General features: G+C 37.7%; 1 protein-coding gene across 1 annotated transcript in view; it reads left to right on the top strand.

Moving 5' to 3' along the window:
- The window catches only part of LOC148954924 (N-acetylglucosamine-6-phosphate deacetylase), a 33,587-nt gene extending 7,383 nt beyond the window's left edge, over positions 1-26,204 (top strand). The window contains exons 3-6 of the mRNA XM_089107993.1: positions 2,206-2,326; positions 12,506-12,742; positions 18,897-19,073; positions 25,807-26,204. Coding sequence (XP_088964119.1) covers positions 2,206-2,326; positions 12,506-12,742; positions 18,897-19,073; positions 25,807-25,997 — 726 coding nt within the window. The 3' untranslated portion in view covers positions 25,998-26,204. The remainder of the gene's footprint in view (positions 1-2,205; positions 2,327-12,505; positions 12,743-18,896; positions 19,074-25,806) is intronic.
- The last annotated feature ends 532 nt before the right edge of the window (positions 26,205-26,736 follow it).

The raw sequence follows: 26,736 nt of genomic DNA, 5'->3' as shown, positions 1-26,736 counted from the left end.
CAAAACGTATTATTTTTTTTCTGACCAAGGCACTTCGTATAATAGGAGTTGTCACAGAAACCTCGAGAGGAGCTCATTCGATTGGAAATTGATATTCCGAGTGCCAATTATAAGATTCAAAAATTGATTTGAGGGCAACCAGCCCCTTCGTCCGCAGAACGCGGACGTCCGTGAAGCGCGAACGCGGACGAACGCGGACAGCCCCTTTATCCTTCGTCCGCAGAACGTGTCCTAGCCATCTCAACCTTTCTCTCATTATAGCCGTAGAAAGCAGGATTGTACCACACTTTTTGTACAGCCTACTGTTTGAGATACGATAAGTCAGCTGGGTACCGAAAAAAATCCGTAGGCACTTTCTCTGGAAAACATCTAGAAAATCTTCCTCCGTTTTTTGAAGCACCCACGCTTCAGAACCATGGTTGGCCACAGTCATCACTGTAGCTTCCAATATTCTTATCTTGGTTCACCAACTTGTCTTCCGATTCTTCCAAACTTTTTTCAACCGTGAAAAACATCCTCGTCTTTTTAAGACAAAGTCCATCAAAATCATCCTTATAAATGGGAATAGAACGCAACCCTGTTTAACTCCTTATTTACTACGAAATCAGCTTCTAACCTCATTTCCTACCTTAGTCGCGGCAATGTTTTTCTTGTACGTGGCACTAATCACTTTAATATATTTGTCTGGTATACCGACAGTTTATAGAATTATCCAGTAAGTTTATCGCAGATCATTTCTGGTCTTCATTCTCGGTGCGAACAAAAAGCTCCTCCCACTTATTTCTGCATTAGCGGGTTAGTCTGTTTCCGTCAATCAATGAGAAATGGTTACAAAATTCATTATTCGTAATAGCGGGTTTCCACTTTTTTCCGATTATTTCTATTATAACTGTAAGTTTCACGTCCAAGAGGGTTACAAAGTACATTATTCGTAATAGCGGGTTTCCACTTATTTCCGATTATTTCTATTATAACTGTAAGTTTCGCGTCCAAGAGAAATCTGACTTGTCTACCCGTGAAAAGATCTAATGCCGCTTATGTTTATATCTGCAAAAACGTTGTCTGGAGCATTCGCACCTCGGTCCGGGTTTTTATAATGGGTGAGATAGGGAATGATCATACTGCTAATTCTATAAACTGTGGGTATACCATACAAGCATAAGACCTTCGCATTAGCTCTTCTATTAGCTGGATCAATTATAGGACCACTGGGTCGATACTATCACCCCGGGAAAAAAAAAAAACAAAAAACAAATAAACACGCTTCCGTCATATTTGTTCTGGCAAAAATACAAAATTCTACATTTTAATAGATAGAAGCTTGAAACATCTATAGTTGGGTTTTCTGATACGCTGAATGTGATGGTGTGACTTTTATTAAGGTTCTATGACTTTTAGGGGTTGTTTCCTTTTTTCGAAAATAAGACAAATTTTTTCAGACGCATAACTTTTGATGGGTAAGACTAAACTTTATGAAGCTTATAAATTTGAAATTAGCATTAAAATCTAATTCTTTTGATGTATCTATTGGTATCAAAATTTCTTTTTTTTAAGTTTCGGTTACTTATGAGCCGGGTCGCTCCTTACTTACAGTTTGTTACCACGAACTTTTTGAAAACTTTATCTACAGCATCTCTAAGCTAAAAAGTACCCTCATACTAAGTAATTTGCTACCTAAAGAATAGGCTACAGAACAGGCTTTTTTTTGTATATAGGTGATATCGCTCATTTGGAAATCTTCATTTCAAATTTTAGATCATTAATACTGGGATGTTTACGGTTGGAGGTGAAGCTGTTACACATTTGATATAGCATCACTTTTTAAGGAAATCATTTAAAATATGCTGCTGTTTTAAGTCGGGATGCAAGAAAAAACAGCTCGTGGAATTCTCATCTAGGAATGGGGGAGGGGTTTGCAGGCAAAAAATTGTTCGCTGCTATATTTTAGCATAGTTTTTGGAGATTTAATATTGAAGATTGGAACTTATTTTTTTAGAGGGTGAAACTGTTGGATTCCCTACATTTAATTGTCAGCAACGTTGGTAATTTTTTTTTCAAATGTGAATAAGTGTTGTTTATTTATTTTTTTTTGTTTTTTTCTATCATGGTTCTTCTTGGGCCTCGATGGACAAACTATCTTAAATTGATCAACTAGTCTTGGTAATATCAGGCCATTTTCTCTTTTATTCACCTTTCTATTTGCAGGATTTGACTGACATTTATGGAGATATAGAAAATGTGGCTATTGTTACTCTAGCTCCAGAATTAGAAGGAGCCCCTGAAGCCATCACTTTTTTGCGAAATAAAAATATTGTTGTGTCCCTTGGTGAGTTTGAGCCAATTATTTACTGTTTCCTTTCATTCCTTCATGAGGTAATATTTTGTTTCTAATCACTCTCCAAAAACTAGGAAAGCATGATTTTAATCTTTAGAAAATATTATAATAAAAAAAACTATATTTTGTCTGTGGATAATGTTTATCAGGAAATTAGGGCACAGAGGGGCAGGGTATTAACTCCCCTCCCCCCCCCGCCAAATGAGATTTGTCTGAAACTTTCTCGTATATAATACAATATCACTGGATGAAAGCGTGAATAGCTAATCTTTTGATAACCAAATACATAAAAAATGCAAAATTTGGAATTTATTCCCCCCTCAAAATTCCTTGAAAATTTCACCTTCATACCATTAGGCATAGTTGTAAAGTAGTCGCAGTAGTAGTATTGGTTTTTACTACTAGTAGTATTAATTGCAATAGCAGTAGTCCTAGCAGTAGTATTAACGTATTTCTGTTTGGTCAGTTGAACATTCCTCTAATCAAGTCCTGGAAGTTTCAACTTGATACAAGTACCCATTGCTTTTACATTGCTGATATGTCCTTTTGATAACCTGTTTATTCATATGAAATTCTTGAAATTTTCATCTCAATTCTATTAGTCGTAAAAGTAGTTGCAATAGAAGTAGTAGCTGAAGTAGTAGTAGTAGTAGTAGTAGTAAATGTAACAGTGATAGTAGTATTAGTAGTAGTGTGCCCATATTGTCTTTTGGTCAGGTGATCTTCCCCTTTAAGAATTTTCTGAAAGTTCTAACTTAATACCCAAATCGATTCTTGAGATACGCTCTTTCGACAATGTGCATGCACCTAGAGTGTTTAGAATTAGTTAAAAATTTCCCTCAATATTATAAATGGAGAAGTGTGGTAGTAGAAGACATAGCTGTAGTATTGGTGGTAGTGGTAGAAGTAGTGGTAGCAGGCAAATATTACCTTTTTGATCATCTCTCTTATCATTTCCTGAAAGATCCAAATTAATTCCTGAGATACGCTCTTTTGACAATCCGTATACGCACAACGTATTTTGATTTAGTTCAACTCTCTGCTCAACATTCTCTGAAATGATGACCTGAATGCCCTTTGTCTTTTTGGAAAGTAAAGTTCAAAATACTTACCTTTCTCAATAACATATACTATATGTAAACAATGGACGAATTGTCCTGAAAACTATGGGTAGGTTGAAATCCCCAAAGACATAACTACTGGATCCTTCAAATGCTGAACAAAACAGCTCTATTAAAATTTCAATCGGATGTGTTTTGGGCAATGGTAGACTTGGGGGGGGGGGTGCCCTCCATGCACTTTTGACTCTTCTTAAGGGCATTAGAGCTTCCGAATTCCAATCAGACACGCCCCGTCCGATCCAAAGTTTTTGCGACCACCCGTTACATAAAAACCTTATATGCCCCGGGTTATAATTTAAAGCCCTTGTCCCTGGGCTCTGAGTGTTTTTTCCACCCTAAAGACATTGTTAAATGCTCTTTGGACTATTGTGAACAAAATGGCTGTCTCACAATTTCAATCGGATACGTTCGGGGAAAAGAATATGTCAGGGAGGCGGGCGGGGCTAGTTACCCTACATCACTTTTGAATGGTAATAGGGAACAAAAACTACACATTTCAAATCAAATAAGCCTCCTCTAAAGTTCACACGAACACTCCATCCATAAAAACTATATATGCCGCCGGAGCGTAATTAACAACCCTTGCCCCCAGACTCTTGAGTGGTTGTGTCAACCCCGAAAGCTTTGTTATGCGATTTGTGTACTATTTTTTGAAAAAATGGATATCTCAAAATTTCTATCAAATTCTTTTCGGGAAAATATGACGTGTGTATGCGGGGGGCAGTAACTGCCCTCCGATCACTTTGATTCTTAAAAAAGACACTAGAACTTCTGATTACTAATCCAATGGGTCCCCTCTGAAGTCAATACGGCCGTTCTTTCTATAAAAACCTTATATATCCCCAGGACGTAAATCAGAACCCTTGCCCTGAGGGCTGTGGGGGGAGGGGAGTGTTTGTCATCCTCAGAGGCATAATTTCCAGACCTTTCAACTACTTTGAACAAAATGGCCATCTCAAGATTTTGGTTGGATGTGTTTGGGGAAATGATGGGCGTGAGTGGGGCTAGTTGCCTCTCTACTACTTTAAACTATAAATGTTCGACTGTTAAAACGAGCACTAGATCTTTCAATTTCCAGTTGAATGAGCCTTTTTCGAAGTTTCTACGACAACTCTTTTTATACGAAGTGCCGTGGTCAAAAACAAGCCAAAAAATAAAACAAAATAAATAGATAATACATTGTGCCCATATTCTTACTTACTTACTTATTTATGTCTCCTGCCGGGCGCTGCTCGGCGTAGAGAGTGACGTCTGCCTCCTCCATCCACTTCGGTCCATGGCAAGCGTTTGCACATCGCTCAGCCTGATATTTGCCATCGCCAGGAACTCGGAAAAGCTGTCAGACCATCGTTTCTTTGGTCGGCCGCGAGGTCGCTTCCAACCGGCTTTGACGGGGTCAAAGTCATGGATCGTTTTCGCAGGTATGTGTGGAGGCATTCGAAGTAGGTGTCCGAACTATCGTAGTGTTCGCTCGGCTGCTTGGGTCGAAAACCGAGACTGCTTGGTGAGCTGCAGCAGCTTCTCATTGCTGACAAAGTCGAACCATTGTAGACCTTCGATCCTCCTTAGGCTCTTCGACTGAAAGACATCAATTGCCTTGAGGGTTGCGGCTAAAGCTTGCCACGTCTCAGCTCCATAGAGCATCACAGAACCGACGAGGGCGTTGAAAATCCGCAGCATCGTTGTGCGACTGATGTTTGGTTTTCGCCAGAGGTGACGGTTCAGTCTGCCCATGGCAGAAGACGCTTTGGATATTCTCGCTTGTAGTTTAGAAAGAAGCGAGCCATCTGAAGAAATTATGGAGCCCAGGTAGGTGAACTTTTGGACAACTTCGATGCTAGTGGTACTATCCAGGCTAACTGAAGGATTTGCAGCAGGAGAGGATGGGTCTATGGCCATAATTTTTGTTTTAGTCCAGTTTATCTGCAGTCCTACTTTTGCAGCCTCTTCTCATAGGATTCGAAACGCTTCCAGCATCTGCTCCATGGAGTCCATCAGAATGGCCAAGTCATCGGTAAAATCAGCATCTGTAATGACACGATCTCCAAACTTGAGTCCAAAGATGAGACGTGAAGTAGTCCTTGTCATAACGTAGTCTATGATGACATTGAAGAGCTCTGGGGCAACTGCACATCCTTGACGCACTCCTGTCGTGATTTGGAAGAACGGGCTGCGGCGGCCGTTCACTTGAACACAGCTCTCCGTCCCATGGTGTAGAGCTTTGAAGATTCTGCAGTATTTCTCAGGGAGGCCTGTCGATTCTAGAATCCGACAAAGAACTTCTCGGTCTACTGAGTCGAACGCAGCACGGACGTCAACGAAGGTACAAAAATCTTTTTTTCGGAACTCCATGGTTATTTCTATGATTTGTCGGATCGTAAAAATCTGCTCGATGGTTGAACGGTCCGACATGAAACCAGCTTGCTCCGGTCACCGGATTTTACGAATGATATCTCGACATCGATCTAGCAGGACCATTGAGAAAAGTTTTCCCGGGACAGACAGTAGGGCTATTCCACGGTAATTCGAGCAGTCGGTTCTAGAACCTTTCCTCTTCCATTAAGGGATAATGACACCCTTCCGTCAATCTACGGGAATTATCTCGGTTTGCCAGATTGTAGAGAACAGGGTGTGGAGAAACAGGAGCATAACAGGACCTGCATATTTTAGCAGCTCCGCACTCAGGCCACAGATACCGACAGATTTATTGTTCTTGAGCCTTTTTACTACATTTCCAATTTCTGAGGGGCTGAAAGGCTCGTCTGGAGGAGCATCTGTTTCGGATCTTGGACTGCCAGGTTGGCTGGGACTATCAATAGGAGCCATAGACGGGTTAGTGTTGTTCAGGAGTGAGCAGAATTCGTCCTTCCACCGCTCGAGACAAGAACCCTCATCAGAGAGAAGTGTCCCATACCTGGATAGGACGGGTCCCAATGCTGGTGTTTTATTTTCTGTGAGATCGCAGAGGTGCTTGAACAGGCTACCCATGTCTTTCGTTTTTGCTGCTAGTTTGATTTCATCGGCTTTCCTTGCAACAAACTGAGTTTGGTCTTGGTGACTAAGTCTGTTCCGCACTCCATTGAGCCTCCGATAGGTGGCCATGTCCCCAAGAAGTCTTGCCCTCCGCCTTTGCTCTATGACCTGCAGTGTTTCGTCAGTTAGCCACGATTTCTTCGGGAAACTCCGCTTGCCCAGCACCAGCTGTGCTGCTTCGCTGTTCTGTGATTTAAAATACTTCCAGGCGTCTTCGCTGTTGTAGAGTGTGCCCAGGAGCTCAAAGCGATTTGATATCTCAACACTATACTTCTGGCGAGTATATGGCTCCTTTAGTTTCCCAATATCCGCTGCTACTGGTTTTCTTTCCGATCGCTGTGCATGGAGGCGAAGCTGGACATCAGCAGATGCAAGCCTGTGATCTGCATTTCCGAGCTCTGCTGATCTGTAAGTTCTGCAGTTCTTCAGCGATGATCTCCAGCGTTTAGAAATAATGACGCAGTCAATCATCTTCTTTGTGCAACCGTCGTTACTATACCACGTGTACTGGTGGATAGTCTTACCTTGAAAGTAGGTGTTTGTGATCACAAATTCATGGGATCGGCACAGTTCGAGTAGGCGAAGGCCGTTGTAGTTCAGTGGGTCGGGGGATACAGGTCCAAGTGTGCCACGCCAAACACCCATATCATCTCGCACTGTAGCATTGAAGTCACCAAGAAGAGCAGTGACATCGTGGGGGGAAACTGTTGACAGACATTTGGACAGAGCAGAGTAGAACTCTTCCTTGGTTACGTCGTCAAAATCGTTGGTCGGGGCATAGCATAAAAAAATTGTCATCCTGCCATGCTTGTGCCCAAAGTGGGCCTTCATTATTCTGCCCGATACAGCTTCGTGCAAGAGTAAGGCCTTTTTTGCAAGGCCGTTTAGCGCGAGACCAACACCATTTCTTCTCATGCTCCCTCCAGACCAGACTAACGAGTAATTATCGCCTATTCGCTCTTCTCCACTTCCAGAAAGACGGGTTTCTGTGAGACCTATAATTGCCACTTTATTATTACGAAGTTCTTGAGAAAGTAGGTTCTTTGATGCATGTGCATTCAGGGTCAAAACATTCCAGGTGGCTATTCGAAGCCCCCTTTGGTCTAGAAGGTTCAGTCTGTCAGTCTTTCTGACGTCGTCAGCATGTCCGTTGACACGCGTAGGTCGAGATCTTAAAAGGAGGTCCGGATCCGAGGCTATGTAGTCACTTTGCGTAGCACTTGATTTTCAGGTGGAGGGTCGCTAGCCCAACTGACCCTAGGCCTGGAATCTGATTAGAGCTAGGTTTAACCTAGATACTGATATTCCCGGGGGGGGCTCCACCCGCAACATGAGGTTGCAGCCACCCTGATCGGAGTGTTTAGTTAGGGGATTACCCCATATCCAGAGGCACGTGGTCAGCAGACAAGGTCTGCATCATTCCGGACGAACTCCATTCGCCCATATTCAGTGGCGTCAATTGATTCTGAGCTAAGGGGGGTCTAAGCAACCTCTGCGGACCCCTAAACGGTCTGGCTCACAGTTGTTGAAGACTAATATTTCTTCATAGTGGTTAGCACAGGTCTCTCCCAAAATTGACTAATAATAGTAAGAATCAATTTAAGTTTTTAATGAATACAGAGAGAAGTCAAGTTGGAAAGTAATTTGTAGTTCTATTGCAACACTGGGAGCAGTCAAGGTCTCATTTTTCCAAAAATATCAACCATAGCATTGAAATCCAACATTTTCACAAGAGCCTTTTCACTAAATATCAACATCAGATCACTGAGCCTTCTGTCTCTGTTGATCTTAAATAGGTTTTAATCAGACCTAGTGTAGAAAAGAATCTCTCATTACTAGCCATTGTGATAGACAGAGTAATGAAGATTTGCATAATGCCTTGAGACAATCGCGAAATTCAAAGAAATCTTTTGGCTTATTGGCTAATGAGTCTATATATCTTCTCACGAGATCCATTTGCAAGGCCAGCAGAGTTGTGTCAATAGAAAATTGTTCTTAATATGCTGCTACACTAGCTAGTCGGCTAGTATTGATGAAGTGCGGCGAATCGACATCTAACGCACAGATTGACTCTAACGGTGGAAAAGCATTCATGGAGCGGCTTTCAAATTTGGAGCACAATCTCTCTGTCACAAGAAAATGATCCCTTCTTAAAATATTTTTAGTTGATTCTTCCACTTCTGCAAGATTGCTTTTTCCCAAAGTCCACATTGTTACAAAATCACATAAGCAGGAAGCTACTTTCTGGGCATGCTTTGGTCTTATAGACAAATAATCAGAATTCTGAGAATTTTGCAAAAGGTCTTGCACTGAGACTGCACTCACAAGAAGATTCTTTTGCTTTATGAAAGATTCTATCAAAACCATCGTCAGTTTGCATGTCTGTACTTTTATCTCGCGTACCTGTAATAAGACCAGTAGCTCAAGAGAAAACTAGGTCTATCTCCCACAGCTGCTTAGAAAAAGTTTGTGGCACAAAAATTTTTCCGCTGGATGGAGTAGAAACATAAATTCAAATGTATGAAGTCTGGTTGCAAGTTCGAAGGCATGAGCTGCCAATTCCCCGTCACTAGATGTTCTGGTAATTGATAAAACGGCCAAATACAGTTGTATCTATTTAGTACTTTGCTCACCAATCAATTTCAGTATGCCCATCTGTAGTAGATGATTTTTCCAGCTGGAGAACAGTTATACTGGTGGGTTTTTGAGCATTAACAAACAGTTGGTAGCGTGTATTGCTATTTACAATAAAACAGTATATCTCTTGAAGAGTGGAGAAGAAAGATGCCATTCATCTCAAGTTCTGAATGGAATCACTCAACACAAGGTTGAGGCTATGAGCATGGCAGTTAATGTAAATTGCATGTAGTGCAATTTCTATAATACAGGCTTACCTTACTTATAAGTGGCCGCTAATGACACTGGTTTGGTATTTTCACAGAAAAATTAACAAACAACCAATTCTCACCTCCTTCTTTATGTGGAACAATAAATTCCCCTCGCCCCATCATAGATTTTCTTGAATTAACATCAATTGATAGGTCTGAGTTTTTCTTTCATTGCTCAGAGTTTTCTGGTATAACTCTTAGTTGTTGTATTTTTTCACCATTTGTATAAGTTGATTCAAACTAAACTCCCCTCCTGTTGATAAAGCCTTTCGTTTGTGAAATCAAAATGTTTGGTTGGTAAAATTTCTTTTTAACTCACTTATTAACAAATCCTGTCCATTTTCATATTCTCATTTTGTTATGATCTACGGTGTGTGAGATTAAGTACCGTCCTTTAAGATTTGTAATGATTTTTTGAATTACCTTTTTATATAATATATTTTTATTGTCTTTCTTATCTTTCCTGAAATCTAAAAGTAATTAATGGTCGGAGTCCCGTTCAAAATTCAAGACGCTAAATTTCAAGACAATTCCATAAACAAAATTCATGAAATAACCATTTTGAATGAAACCAAATTTCAAATTTAACGTGTTGACTGGAGACAAAGAATAAAAAGCATAAAGAACTTGCAAAATCCCATATGGTCTGGTGTCTATTATAAATAATACGGCTATGGCTGCTAGGAGCGCAAAAAGTCCGCCTTTGTAAAAAATAGTGTTTTATTTACAAAGTCCAGGAACAGAAAACACCTGAGTCACACACGACTCAGAAATGATTCAGAACAGATTCACAAACAGACTCAAAGAAATATAGAGTACATAATACGTATATATAGAGGGGCAGGGCTGTATCCACGACTTTTTTTTCGGAGGATATTTTAAACACGGATTTCTTTTCGGGGAAGGGGCTACACAACAACAAACTTAAAAAGAACATAATTTGTTTGTTTTATTCATTACGTTTTTACGAGTCATACAAACATTTCGGGGGGGGGGGGGGGGCTAAAAATGCCTACCCCCCCCCCCCCACTGGATACGGCCTTGTAGAGAGGACCACTACTCCAGAAGCACGTAACCGACAAGTCAGATTCAGATTCAATCGGGTTTAATTAAAACAAATAGAAATAAATAAAAATAAATAAACAGCTCTATGCAAAAAAACGCACGTTGAGTCCCTTAAAAAAATAACGATTCCTCCTAATCACGCTTTACGACTCTCGCTTAACTCCTCAACACAACCACATCCCTCAACCATATAAATCACTATCTAAGAGATTCCCCCTTCCTCCCCAAAAGCACAGCTACCTTAACCTTACAAAAAAAAATCAATAAAAAAACAAAAAAAAAAAATAAAAACACAAAAAAAAAAAAAAATAATAAAAATAATAAAAAAAAAAAAAAAAAAAAATCTCAATTATTAATAAACTGTATATTGAACATTGAATAAGATATTTTTTCAGATTATTTTTAAAAGACCCAAGGGAGTTCCTACATCTCAGCTCTTGTGGAAGCATGTTCCACACTTTCGCGCACGCCACATCCGGTGCAAAATCCGATCCGTTCGTCTCACCAGAAGGTTTGAGGCAGATCTCGTGTTCCTAGGATGCTGTTCCAATACCAACTGGAATAGACTGTGGAATGCTGATGGAAGTAATCCGGAGAAAAATTTGAAAACGATAACTGAGCACGATAAATGATAAAGTGATTCACGGGAAAGAAAATCTTCCATTTTTATAATTATTTTCAGGTTATGGGGGTTGATTAAATGACGTCTTGTCACATTGGAAATGAATGTTGACTGTAAAACTTACAAAAAGCAGTACAGATGAGGCTTAGTGATTCTATTAATAAGTAGCCAAAGGGTTTGTTAAGAGACAAGGTTTTTCAATTTCCTGATGCTGCCATGATTCCAGGAGAGCCTCTTCTTCGCAGCGCGGAGGTAATGTACAAAGGATAAGTTTTCGTCAAGGAGTATCAAGTATTATTTTATTACGGATCCTGGGTCAATTACTTGATTGCAATGAAAGTTGGTTACCGTGGCTGTTGTAACAAGTCAATAAATATGTGTTGCAATATACGAAGTAGGAATAATAAACAAATATGTTTGAGAATAACGCCCACTGTACATTGTTGTGAATGACAGCTATATTAGAAACGGATTTGTTTTAATTGAGAACACTTTTTTACACAATTTTTTTTTTACAGTTCAAATCAAATTGACAGAAATTGTGACAGTTAATTTGGGGCTCCTCCTAAAATCAGGGTGGGGCTATAGCCCCAGCCAGCCCCCTAAATGACACCCCTGCCCATATTACTCTTTACTTGGGCAGCGCTATTGCACTGATATGATATTTTGTCAAATTTAACCATCTGCAAAATATTACTTCAGCTTCTGGTGGAATACGCCACTTTCTGACTTTGTATATTGATGAATTGCTTCAAAGGGCTTCTTAAAATGCAGAAGTTTGTTTTAACTATTAATTTCAATTGAAAATCTCTATTGAGGCATTATATATTCCGAGAAAAGTGGGACAAGTGGAATTTGCTATAGAATTGTTACAGTAATTGACACATTTGGACCGTGCATAGTATAAAAAATATGCACCAGTTGCATGCTTCTACAAAGGTTTGATAATCTTTTTAAAACTTTATATTGTGTCATTTTAAATTAATACACATCAAAAGGAGCTAGACCCTGTAACGTAAACTTAGAATTAAACAGCATAAGCTTCGAGTTGGAAATATAAGTGACCTTAATCCAAAATACGGTGATAAAACTATACACAAGAAGGGGGGAGTAGTTGGAGACAATCACCCTCTAACTGAATCTAAAGATTTTCACCCTATTTGCTAAAAAATTGATTGCAAGCTATGGCTTAAAAGTATACTTTTTGGCGTTTTAACGACTAACAATTTCTGATCAAATCCCTCTCTCCTCAAAATGTGTCTGACGCGTAAACGATTCTTTGGTGAAACTTGTAGAAGTTGAGATAAATTGTCCCAATTTACCGTATGCTCTGTTCTTTTTTTTGACGGCTCAGCAAGTCCAGAGGAAATTATAGTTTCTTTAGTGACAAGTTTTCTTGTAGCCATCTTTAGCTAAATTAATGGCTAATATTACTTTTCAGGACACTCAGCTGCAAGTCTTCAGATAGCTGAAAGTGGAGTTCGTGCTGGGGCAACCTTAGTGACTCATCTTTATAATGCAATGCCGCCCTTTTTAGCCAGAGATCCAGGACTTGTAGGACTGATAGCATCTGACTTGGTAGTGAAAGAAGAGTATCCATTATTCTATAGTCTTATATCAGATGGGCATCACACGTCATCAGCGGCGATGCGAATTGCTTATAGAGCTTATCCTGATGGTAAGAAATCTAGAGGTGATAAGGAAAAATTTAAAGGAATTGGGAAGCTTATGGTTGGGGGTAAAGGGTAAGGTACTGCGATGGAGTTTCAGTTGCAAATTTCATATTCTCTCATATTTTTATTACCTTACTTTTTACCTTAGTTCCTACTGTTCCATCAATTGCACCCATTTTATTCCAAAAGAGCAGCTAATCATGTCTGTAAGTGTGCTGCTACTTCAACATCTTCCCTTGGGGTTGGACTATCGTGCGGATGTGTGTCTGGTCATGCTGATAAGTGCAATTAAGAATATTTTTCGGCCTTCCTCTTCTTTGGGGTTACTCTAGCTGCCAGTGCCACTCGGCCAGAGACTGGAAGTGCAATACAAAATACAAGCATCTATCTATTCGGTCCTAAAAAAAGACGAGGTCTTTGACGGGATCTTATGCTTCAAATTAGGCTAGTTAAGGTAAGAAATCCTAGCGACATTAGAGTTTTAGAATCTAAAGTAATAGAGTCAAATACCCCGTTGTCGGCATTTAAAACCCAATTACAAGAAAGACTTTCACGACGTGTTTCCTGTCAACACATGTTTCCGCACGTTTGTAATCTCAAAAATTATCCTAACATGGCCAGGAGTAAACATCATCAAAGCATAACTTTACTGCTGATGTCTTTCTGAATTGGCTGAATTCTAGTGGAGACTCCTGATAAGAAGTAAGCAGGACTGTTCCTGGGGCTGGTGGTACCCGGGGCGAAATTAATTACGGCACCCCCTTCTCGACTCAAAAATAAATAAAAACATTCCCAGAAGCCCCAGCCACCGCACCTCTTCCCCCCACTATGGCACCTGGGGCATCTTGCCTCGCTTTTTGAACCACCCTGGATGTACAAATATCAAATACAGATCGAAGACGTTCAAAATTCCCCCCTCGTTTAAAAATTAGGATTCTATGCCTATTTTGCCTATTTTGGCATTTGACCTGAACTGTATTATAAGAAACCAATCGATTTATTTTTCGGATTTGAATTTACATAACTAATTATCAAATGTATTTTTTCAAGAATTCAGCTGGTTTCCACCAGAAAAAGCCTCACCGCGTAAAAAAAACAACACCGGTTGCCAGAAATAGCCAGAGCACACATAAAAGCCTCACGCCGAGCTTTAGCTAAAATGTATTCCGCATATTGTGACCATTCTGTCTTGTTTTTAAGTGGAATGTATTTGTTATTGAATAAGAATGATTTGCGCCAGATTCGTATCGCTTATTTTAGATATTGCAAATTTTTATTGTACATTCCCCCTTCATATCGCAATACACGTATTATTAAGAAGCAGGGTACCACGGACATGATCCAATCGTTTGAATTGCTTAGTAATAATATGACAAGAAATACATTTGTGTCCCTAGGCCCAAACCATGATATTATCCGTGTGTTTTTGTCAGTGATTAAGGTTAAAGTGATCTTTGTTTCTGTGCATTTGATTTTTTTTTTCCTTTTTAGTGTACTTTACTCCGCTTGTTTTGTATAAAAGTGGGTTAAAAATAAATTATTATTATTATTATTAAAACCTTTTCACTGAAACTTTTGCTTCTCAGCTATGGCAAGCAAACTTTTGTTTAAAGTAAACCTTCCTCCTTCAAAAAATAAGGAGGTTCATTATCCATCTTCAATCTTGATTCGGTCCTGGTCGTTAGTAATCTACATACCAAATTTCAACAAATTGTAATAGCCGCTTCACGATTTATTGTGTGTCGACCGGACCGAGAGACAGATAGACAGAAAAGACGATTTCATACCCCCACAATTTCGTACCTCATATACATATGGGATTATTAAAGCTTTACTGCCGGAACTATTACTTCCCAAGCATCTTAAACACAATTTTTCGGAATTTCACCCCTACCCTTTCTCAATTATGAAGATACAATGCCTAACTTGGAATCGGAACTGACCTTTATCACACTTAGCCTATCGAGTATTTCGATATCGATAGTATCAGCCCTATCACAAATAGCCTAAAGGTCAACTATGAACTACGGTTGACCTCCCCCCCCCCTACCGCTGCCACTGATCCTATTGATATCGATAGGTTGTCGACTTTCAGAAAGCACATGCGCTAGTTGGCGCATGCTAAGCGTGGTAAAAGTGTGCCAATCGTGGCCTAACTGTGCCAAGGGTTGCGGGAAGTGTGCCAAGAGTGGGGGAACTGCAGAGCCCACCTGGCGCTTTGAGATGTAAATCAGGTGGTGGAAATTGGGTAAATCCTCGGTTAGCATTTTAATTTTTATTGCTAAATTTTATTGAGGGTGAACACATCTTCTTACAAATTTTCCCCTAAAAAATGAGACACGTTTTTCATTTCAGATACAACTTCAAGGATTGAAACAGTTATTGATTGTAAAGTTTTGTACACTTCAATCAAGTTAATGTATTACAAAATACCCTATGGACAGATGATATACATATAATTTAAAATTCAGCTATTCGAATATGATCTCAACTTCAACATGTTACAACGATTACTCATTTTCCATTTTGATTAATAATTGATACACCTAACGTTAACACTTTAATTTGTATTGTTTTTATATTAGTGCTAAGACTGCTTATTCATTGAAAAATCTATCACAGAAGAAAATACCAAATTTGTTTTCCTCGTCAAAACACGGTGACAACACCAAAACCCGTACTCAATTTCCAAAAAGTTAGGCAGAAATTCAAAGGAAAAACAGGTCTTCAGTGAAATCTTAGGGGGGGGGGGTGCAATTTTTTTTTGAAAAACTTAGAGGGGGGCACACTTGTCGATTTTTTAAATTTTTTAATGAAAGTACCAAAACAGCCAATTTGCAATGGAATACCTCTCCCAAAATAGAACTTTTTCAAAATCTAGGGGAAGGGGTAAAAACAAAGTGCTGCCCCTATGTCCTCCTCCATTGACGCTACTAACAAACAACAAAAGCACGAAGAACACTAGGGAAATCCTTTTGCAAGACAGTGGAGATAATATACCTGGAAAGAAGAGCAATTTGCTCGCACACTACAATTAAAAACCTTAACACATATCATTAAAGACAAAAACAAAAAAGATACACTATTTCCTCTGAAAGAAAATCATTAGAAAATTTTTTTTTGAAAATTTGTCCTCTGTTGATTTTAGCCAGGTTGCTAGATTGGAAAGAAATTTGTTTAGTCATGATTCCCGCTAATCAAGGGAACGACTTATTAAGAAATTGGAAAACCTACAATATAAATTTTCGAGGAATAGCCCTACTTACACTCCAGATTCACTCCTGGACCGGCTGTTGTTAATCCTCTAGAACGCTTGAACCAAAGGAAATTCAAATTCTCGAAAAAGGTCCAAAATTCTCTTTTCTTCCAAAACAAGTTCCTGTGGCAGATTTAAATTCCTCTCTAGAACCCTCTGCGCACAAATTATATACATCTATTTCCAACCCAGACGAAGTTAGGGCTAGTCTTATAGATACCCTTTACAACAATCAAAAAAAGGTTAATTCTCCTGCCAATAAAAAACCAGATAATTTGTATGACCTAAAAATTCTATCTAATCTCCGTAAAGATTCATCCATTATTATAAATAAAGCAGATAAGAGCAATTGTAAAAAAAAGAAAAAAAAATTATCTCCACTGTCTTGCGAAAAGATTTCCCTAGTGTTCTTTGTGCCTTTGTTGTTTGTTATGGAAAGGCAGTGTGGTCTTCGTCGCTATTTTTGACGCTACTAAATAGCTCAAACTACTAAAAATAAACGAAAATGTGAGTGTTAAAGAGCTGAACATCGCGTGACACTACAGATGGTGAAAAAGCGATTGAATGGTTTAAACGAAGTGTAAATTGACGTAAATAAACAGTGGGGAGTTGAATAATTTGTGAGATCAGTAACAAAGGTGGCTGAACTTTTATTACAGCTTTCTCTGCAGGTTGTATCTGAGAAATAAGTAAAGATCTTAGGGGAAACTATACATGGATGCCAGGGTCTAACAGGATTATAGAAAATATCATATTGGGCAGTTCAAACAAAGATCATTCCTTCTCTCTTTTAAAGTGATCAGTTTAGTCTTTTTAGTCAGATGACTGCTACTACTACTACTACTAACAACTCACTGCAGCAACAAACCACCTAAGGCCAACACAGCTAAGCACACTCCTCCTCCATCCCAATATATATGCAAAGCCTCCCTCATCGCACCTTTCCAAGAAGTTTCAATTTCCATTAAATTTTTCCTTACGACATCCTCCCACCCCACTCGAGGACAACCCGTTTTTCGTTTGAACCTAGATAGACGGCCGACAAGGGCGATCTTTTGAAATATGTTATCCTTCATCTGCAGAACATGTGATAGCAATCTCAACCTTTCTTCCATTGTAGCCCTAGAAAGCTTGACTGAATCGAATTTTTCGTGCAGCTTACTGTTCGAAATGTGGTCAGTCAGACGGGTACCCAAAACGATCCGCAGACATCTAACAAGCCTTACTCCATCTTTCAGAGCGCGCACACTTTAGTACCATACGTAACCGCTGTCATCATTGTAGCTTCCAGTTTCTAATCTTGGTTCTCAGACTTATCTTCCTATTCTTCGAAATCTTTTTCAACTGTGAAAGAACACCCTGGACCTTGGCTATTCTACTTTTAACATTTTCACTACACCCACCGTCTTTGCTAATAATACTACCTAGGTACGTGAAGTTGTCTACTTGATCGATCTTCTCGTTACTCAACATCACTTCTTCACCCTCACTTATTCGCAGCTTTAGCGACTTAGTCTTCTTATCGTTAATTATCAAACCTATTCTTGCACCCTAAATATTCAAAACATTTAAAGATTCATTCATTTTGCTAATATTCTCATCTAGGATGCTCAAATCATCAGTTATAATCTAAGTTTAGAGATGTCTACTTTCCCATTTGATTCCGTGCTCTCCCGTAGCCGTTGCTGTGCTCCTTAGGTCAAAGTACATCAAAATAATTCATATAGATGGGGTTAGAACGCAACCCTTCTTAGCTCCTGATTCAATACGAAACCAGCTACTAACATCATTTCCTACCTTAACCGCAGCAATTTTATTCTCGTGCACAGCAGGAACCCCTTTAATATATTTCACACAGATATATCACACCAGGACAGGACCTTCGCTAAGGATCATCTATAGGATGATTCAAACGCTTGCTCATAATCTATAAAACTGAGGACTAAAGGGGGTCTGATGATTCAGGCACTTCTCAATTAATAGTCAAGATTTCTCATCCTCTTCTCTTCCTAAAACCATACTGTTCTTCCCTTAAAAACTTACGTACAGAGTCTCTTAAGTCTAAAAAGCACGTGAGAAGGGAGTTTCATCCTCTTTTGAAACTTATGTTCTGAATTTTGTGTCGTTCACTTCTATAATGAAATGTATATCTTACAGCGAATTTTTGATATGATTGTTATGTTGTTTATTTTTGTTTCACTGAATCCCCATGTTTCGTAGCTCACCCAGAGAGGCATAGCATGTTTACTGATTCGGGTTTTGTTTTAAAGAAAAGTTTAATCTACTCGTTTCAGGAGAAGCTGCACTCTTGCATATTAATCCAAGACTACAATCCATCAAAAAAGCATAGTGGTTTTGTCGGTAAATTTTGTTGTTTCGCATTTAAAATGTGATCACCATATTTAAAACCCTTGTCATATTTATCTTGAACGTCAAGTCTTTTTTTCAAACTTTCTTCTCATTCATTTTTGCTACAACAGTTGTAAATAAAAAAAATATTCAAAATATATGTTTTTTTTAGTTTGACTGATGGTGATTTTTTTTTTTTTGGACCGGGGATAAATTTCTCTCCAAATATGAAAATTATAGCCAGTTTTTTGTTGGTCGCCAAACTATCTCTTTTTAATTTATGAGCAAATTCTTTAGATGCAGCAATTCCAGTTTTTATTAGTAGTTAAACCACAAAATATTCTTCAAGAAGGATAATTTTGGTGACACATACAAATTCTGCCTTAGCGATTGCTGATGGCTTAGACTGGGGTGACCAATTTCTCACCAGAAACGAAAATTATAGCCAGTTTTTGTTAGTCACCAAATTAGCTCTTTCTAATTTATGGGCAATTTCTTTATCTGAAGTAGTTCTAGTTTGTTTCGTATATAAACTATAAAATATTCTTCCACAGGGGCAATTTTAGTCACAGATGCAAATGCTGCCTTAGGGTTAGCTGATGGTGTGCACTCACTTGGTGACCAGAAGATGGAAGTGAAAAATGGCAAGGCCACTGTTCTTGGGACTGACACACTCTGTGGCTCCATTGCAAATTTAGATAAATGTTTAAGGATTTTCAAAGATTTAGTTGGTAAGAATTTTTTTATTATAATTTCTTATACAGACATCAACTTTTATTTGCTAGGATATTCTTATTTTTTATTTATCACATCTGTAGTTTAAAATTAGAAGCGGTGACTTAGCTTTTATTCTATCGCAAATTAAGACTGGAAAAACACTTATTTTTTAACAAATTCTTTCGGGAAGATAAAGACGTAATTACAAGCCCAAAATTTTTATCATTTACTGGAAAAATCTTCAACAATAACATAAAAAGGACGGTCAATTATTGTGATAGGGACAAAAGCAAGTGGACACCCTGACCCACTCAGGCCATGAATTTCCCGTTTTGACCCCAAAATTTCTACAAATTTTGTGAAAAAGATTACCACCTGGTCTCTAAAAAAACAAATAAATAAAAATAAACAGGACTAAGTGGACAAGAAGTCTGTCTAATCAGACACAAAAAAAGTAAAATAAACAAGAAAAACAACGAAAAAACAAGTCATGGGATCGCAAATTCCACGATTTTTGGGATTGGACAAAGCCCAAATCATTGCACAAAACAAAGAAATGATGTTCGAAAGCACGGAATTCCATGGCAACGGATAAAGCTTTTAATTTTGAACCATTCCATTATATCCGTTATTCCATTGAAGTCATTTCCATTTATTTATAAGAATGATAAAAACAACAATTCATTTTCGCCCGCTCTTACAAAACGAAAAAAGCGGAGTAAACAAAAAGAAAGGGAAAAGGAAAGATGAATTATTAGCTTCCGCGGGTCTGAAGTCTATGAATTCTGTATCCAGTGGATTTACTCTTAAGCCAATATTTTTGTAGCCTTACACTACACCAACTGGTCGAGGTTGTCTTGCAACGAGGTCAGATTGCAATTGAATATTACCACATCATCTGCATAAAATATGGAGAGTGGTATTAATTGTGCGTGTGTAGGGGGACATTGCCCCCTAGATTTTGAAATGTACCTTCCTGGGGGTACTTTGATTGAAAAATGCCTTTTTAGTGTTTCCATTGAAATTATTGAAAAAAAATTACCACCCCCTATACTTTAAAAAATATATTCCTCCTACATTTCGTAAATTAACGCCACTGGATAGAAGAATTTTCATCATACAAATTTATGCTAAAGTATATTAGGGTGTTTGTTTAGCACCCGCAGATGTGCGGGTGTTAAACAAACTTGGACTTAATGTGGAACCCGAGTGAAGACACCGAGTCAGTCTGATCGGGCTGCTCAGCTGATTCTTAGACAGAGAGTCTCAAATCGCTGGTTGAACACAAAGAAGATGAAAGTGCTACTATGAACACGTTCACATTATGCTCGAGAAGTTTTGGGAAAACCGATGACAGCACAAAGAACGCTGGAATGCCCAAACTGCGTATAAAAAAAGACAAACCCAATCTATTTGGTTTTCTGATAGGTTTTTTCAGCAGTGTTTGAACGAATTTCTTGCGGACATAACGACAGAAATGAAACAGGCGATAATCAGGCCTGCGTTTTGCTACGATCTCTAGGAGAAAAAGTAGCCTTAGAGTATTGCTCGAAACAGCTATTGGTCTATAACCTCTATACTAATTCAGGATCATTCCTCTTTTGAGAAGTTAGACACGAAGCCGACAGCGCTACCCTGTCTACGCACATCTGCAATAGCAGCAAAACATACACAAAGAGAAAGTCCAAACCGTCTCTGAGGTGGTCAGGACAAATGCTCTCAAGCCCGGGATCTTTACTGCGTTTAATTTTGCGCAGAGTATTAAGCATTGCTGTTTTTCAAAACTACAAGAAAGGTTCTCACTTTCAGCAAAGCGTCTATCTTGTTGGCTAGAGGAGTATCAGAGTCTTGCGCTGGATTAGGGTTTTTGGAGCCAAAGAATGAAGATTAGTGTTTCAACCTTATGTCTTCTGGAATGTCGGCAGAGCTCGTCTTTGCACTGGATTGGGATTTTTAAAGAATTTTTCACATAGCCCTCAGTTTTTTATAAGCTTGTCCTGAAACCTTCCCCGTATCTTGGTACGTGAGGTTTTCAGCGAGATTAAGGGATTGATATCAATACTCCAAAACAACTAAAATACTACACCAGACCTGGGCTTTTCAGAATCTTTCCAGATTTTCTGCCATGTTTTAGCTAGTTTTTTTGCTTGTTTTATTGGTGAACACCTGCTCCATCCCCCTTTCTGCACCCCGAAACTGGTGTTGCGACTGCACAATGCCATTGTCTTTGCTGTTTTAAGCGTGTGATACATTTCTGCACTATAAATGTTCAGTGTCATTGGGTCTTTCGAATCGTGCAGTAGACGTTAGCTCATAATCGTTGCAATAGCCAATTTAATCTTGTCCAGATTTTTTTTTTCACATGATTGTTGATGCAAGACACGAATTAATGCAACATCAGGGAAGTGTTTGGTTGCAGCGCACTGACTCTTGACAGGGTGACACTGGACACTGAAAGATAGCTCTGAGTTATGACGACGTTTTTCGGCAAAACAACCTTTTCTATCCTTTTCCCCTGGAATATTTACACTAGTCTGAAACCCTGTCAATTTTTGCAACTAACCGTCGGAGCTCCCCAGTCCCAGCTTTTATCTTTATATTTACCCTTGGCTGGCACTTAAGAAGAAAATCAAGCTACCATAACTATTGAACCCAAAGAAATAAATTAATGGAAGGAAAAGCTTTTTACAAACTGTTTCACCGGGGCCTAAAATGGTCAAGTGTAAAGAGACAAACCATTGCACCTTGCATTCGAAAACCATTGAATATAGGGGAAGTAGAAATATTCCACTGACTGTCTGGCCGTTAGGTTTAGATTATTAGGCTACCTAAAATTCTTAACTGTTTCTCAACTATACACATTTACAACAGAACTACCAAAAAAAAGAAGTTGAATCGAGGCTAAGTCACCCCTTTTTATTCTGAGTAGGACTTAATTTATTACAAATGTAAATCTATTAATTGACTTGTCGGTCAGTGAAAATATTTGCCAACTGGCAGCAGTCTGGACCACCAGGTGAAGAAAAAAGGGTATTGACATACCGTCGAAAGCCAGGCCAATTTTCAAATAATAGCTGAAAATTAGAAGGTTTAAATGAAATAATAGTAGATTTGGATGGAGAATTAATTATATGTTTGGACGGACAGGACGTATCCGTAAAGGAACATCCTCGGGGTTGGATTTAGACGCCATACGACATTGTTACTATCAGGAGTAACATTGGGTTATACCTGTTTTAAGAGCAACTGATTATGTTGGTTGTTTGTTATTTCAAATTTGATGCACTGGAAGGACGTTAGTCTAGAGACAAGCAGCTAGTCTAGAGACATGATACTGAAACAAAAATATGAAGTGAAAACCTGTAGTTCAGCGTTGAATACAGCTTTGAAGACCGTTTCCCCTTTCAGCAAGAATTTCCTCCTTGGTGATGCAAGAATTCTTTTAGGAGGAACTATTCATGTTTAAGTTCAGGTTTTAACTTTAAAGGTTCACAAATAAATAAATAAAAGACAACACTTTCGTACTGGAGGAACACCCTATGAGGGTTTGCAATCAAGCAAAAGTAGCCTACACATAACTACTTACCTCTTCAATAAATCGGTAGCTAAAATGGTTGCGGAAAAATTAAAATATAGCCTATATACTAAGAAAAAAATGAAAAAAAATGAATTAAAAATAACCAAATTAAAAAAATGATATAAATGAATTAGATAACAATGTAGAAGACAAAAAAAAAACAATAATAACGAACCAAATCTTCGTCACTCATCAAAAATAAAAACAATACAAATATAAAGTTTTTCATAGAAATGAAAATTTCAATGAAACAAAATTATCTTTAAATAAAGAATGCCATACTTACTCCATTTAGAAATTTTCTCATGTTTTTGCATCTGTTGTAATGTTCCCCCTTTTAAAGAGGAGAGAGTAGCCCCTTGTCCTAATAACGTTCCTTATATAAAAAAGCGTCAGCATCAACAAAAAAGCCTTTGATAGGAGAATCAACGTATTCGTGAGAGTGTTCGGGGGGAGGGGAGTATTTTGTTTGAGGGGGTTGCCAAACAATATTTACTAAATGTAACAAAATTTGCCTAAATATATATTTAGTACGTTTGTGCGAGTCGGACACAATTTCAGGAGTGGTTCAAACTAGGTAACCTTCCATCCCCCCGAGATAGGGCCCTGCGTGTGTGTAATATATATCAAAGAGAAGGAGTCGTAAGTCACGTTTAAAGTAAAAAGGACATCAAATGAAAACTTTTTTTTATTATATATAAATATACAATATATATATATATATATATATATATATATATATATATATATATATATATATATATATATATATAAATATATAAATATATTTCCTCCATTCCGTTGTTTAATATTTATTTTATTTCCACAATTTTTTAAGTACTAAGGACAATGAAAATTAAATCTGATTGTTTGAACTGATTAAGTGGAATACATAATTTCCCGTTTTGACCCCAAAATTTCTACAAATTTTGTGAAAAAGATTACCACCTGGTCTCTAAAAAAACAAATAAATAAAAATAAACAGGACTAAGTGGACAAGAAGTCTGTCTAAGCAGACACAAAAAAAAGTAAAATAAACAAGAAAAACAACGAAAAAACAAGTCATGGCATCGCAAATTCAACGATTTTTGGGATCGGACAAAGCCCAAATCATTGCACAAAACAAAGAAATGATGTTCGAAAGCACGGAATTCCATGGCAACGGATAAAGCTTTTAATTTTGAACCCATTCCATTATATCCGTTATTCCATTGAAGTCATTTCCATTTATTTATAAGAATAATAAAAACAACAATTCATTTTCGCCCGCTCTTACAAAACGAAAAAAGCGGAGTAAACAAAAAGAAAGGGAAAAGGAAAGAAGAATTATTAGCTTCCGCGGGTCTGAAATCTATGAATTCTGTATCCAGTGGATTTACTCTTAAGCCAATATTTTTGTAGCCTTACACTACACCAACTGGTCGAGGTCGTCTTGCAACGAGGTCAGATTGCAATTGAATATTACCACCTCATCTGCATAAAATATGGAGAGTGGTATTAATTGTGCGTGTGTAGGGGGACATTGCCCCCTAGATTTTGAAATGTACCTTCCTGGGGGTACTTTGATTGAAAAATGCCTTTTTAGTGTTTCCATTGAAATTATTGAAAAAAAATTACCACCCCCTATACTTTAAAAAATATATTCCTCCTACATTTCGTGAATTAACGCCACTGGATAGAAGAATTTTCATCATAAAAAATTATGCTAAAGTATATTAGGGGGTTTGTTTAACACCCGCAGATGTGCGGGTGTTAAACAAACCTGGACTTAATGTGGAACCCGAGTGAAGACACCGAGTCAGTCTGATCGGGCTGCTCAGCTGATTCTTAGACAGATATATATATATATATATATATATATATATATATATATATATATATATATATATATATATATATATATATATATATATATATATATATATATATATATATATATATATATATATATATATATATATATATATATATATATATATATATATATATATATATATATATATATATATATATATATATATATATATATATATATATATATATATATATATATATATATATATATATATATATATATATATATATATATATATATATATATATATATATATATATATATATACAATTCAAATATTGAGATTAGTTTTCACATCCTCTCTTGGAAGACCAAATGGAACAAATCCATAAAAAATAACAACGAAAAAAATCAAAAGAACACATTACTGGTTTAGATTTTAATGCACCAAGCAGCTGGTGAAAATAATGTTCAGGATTTTTTTTTATATCGGCTTATTTCATAAAAATTAAAGTGGAGGGACAAAATGAATTTTTCAAAATTTATTGGGGGCAATTTTGTTCTTTTGTCGATATTTTCAATGAAAATACAAAAAGGTGTTTTTCAATGAAAATATTGAGAAAGGTATTGTTAAAACTGTAGAAAGAGGGCAAAAAATCTAGGGGTAATTCCCTCAATCCCCAATTGGCGCCCCTGGAACCAAGCTGTCTTTTAGACATTTTCTGCACGAATCTTTATTTCTAGGAATATCTATGTCAAGTATGATGACGCTCAAGTATCAAAAACTTTAAAAAAATTGAATACCAGCCTGGCTTCTGAAAATACACGCCATTGTCTTAACTTCTAAGTAGATTTATAAAGATACTGTGTAAATTTATGGCCTTTATAATTCGTTTTACCGCTTTAGAAATAAAAAAAATAAGGTACTTGTGCATTATACGGGCCCACAAAAGAAGTCAAGTTTGGTTAATGTTAATAAAATGTAATAAAATAGGATGAATATATTATAGTTTAGAAACAAATTCTGGCTATATATTTGCACATTAGGGGGGGGGGGGTAAATTATAGCGTATATTAAGTAAGTAACCTAACCTATCCTAGGTACCCCACCCCTAAACCCCAAAAAACAACAGTTTAAATGTCGTAAACGCAATGAAAACCACGCTTTACATTCCATTTCTCTATTGAAATACCCGTTTGGGGTGTTTCGTCTCTCATTTCCTTGATACAGTATATAGCAGTGGGCCCGTATTATGCACAAGTACCAAAAGTAAAATAAGATAAATAGCACATTAATATTAATTTAATGCCATATTGACAAATTAAACAAATTAGCATAAAAAATTAGAATATTAATGAATCATTTGTTTTCTAGACTGTACTATAGAAGAAGCCTTAGAAACAGTGACGTTGCACCCAGCTCAGGCTCTTGGCATTCAAGACAAGAAAGGCGCTTTGAACTTTGGTTGTGATGCTGATTTTGTGATACTAGATGATGAACTCAACGTACTTGCAACGTTCATAGGAGGCGAATGCGTGTATAAAGAAGACAATCTAACAATGTGAAAGGCTTAATTTTTTGCTTGATTAAATGACGAAATGACTTGATTTATCTAAGCGAAGTCGGATGTTGTTTGCTTTAAGGATATCATTCTTACTATAATTAAAATGAACTCTTCTTCAATATGTCTATACCTACTTTCCTTGCCTTGACGTGACTAGATTTTCCTACCAGATTTGTATGAACCTTTTTTCCAGAAAATAAAAATTAAAAAACGATGTTTCTTACTTTGACAGGCTCTGATAAAACCAAACACATGCAACGAAATGCAACAAAACCCAAAGCATGCAGTAACAAACACCAACCCGCAAGGCTCTATAACCACGAATACTACTACTACTACTACTAAAAACTCACCGTAGCACCAAGCCGAGGCAAACACAGCCGCTCACGCTCCTCCTCCATCCCAATATATTCAAAGCCTCCCTTTTTACACCCTCCCAAGAAGTACCCATTTCGTTTAAATCTTTCTTTATGGCGTCTTCCCACCCCAGACGAGGACGACCTTCTTTCTGTTTAGCCCTAGACGGTTGGCCGAAAAGAACAATCTTCGGCAATCTGTCGTCCTTCATCTGCACAACGTGCCCTAGCCACCTCAACCTTTCTTTTATTATAGCCATAGAGAGCGGTATTGAACCACATTTTTTCCTATTGTTTGAAATACAGTCAGTAAGCCGGGTACCCAGAACAGTCCTTAAGCCATTCCTCTGGAAAACATCTAGCAAATCTTCATCCGCTTTTCGG

This window comes from Artemia sp. Qi Xiang Cuo, chromosome 2 (assembly GCF_049724085.1).
Source record: "Artemia sp. Qi Xiang Cuo chromosome 2, ASM4972408v1, whole genome shotgun sequence".
NCBI classification, from domain to species: domain Eukaryota; kingdom Metazoa; phylum Arthropoda; class Branchiopoda; order Anostraca; family Artemiidae; genus Artemia; species Artemia sp. Qi Xiang Cuo.
The sequence above is the reverse complement of the archived record's forward strand: the minus strand, read 5'-3'. Positions and strand labels throughout refer to the sequence as shown.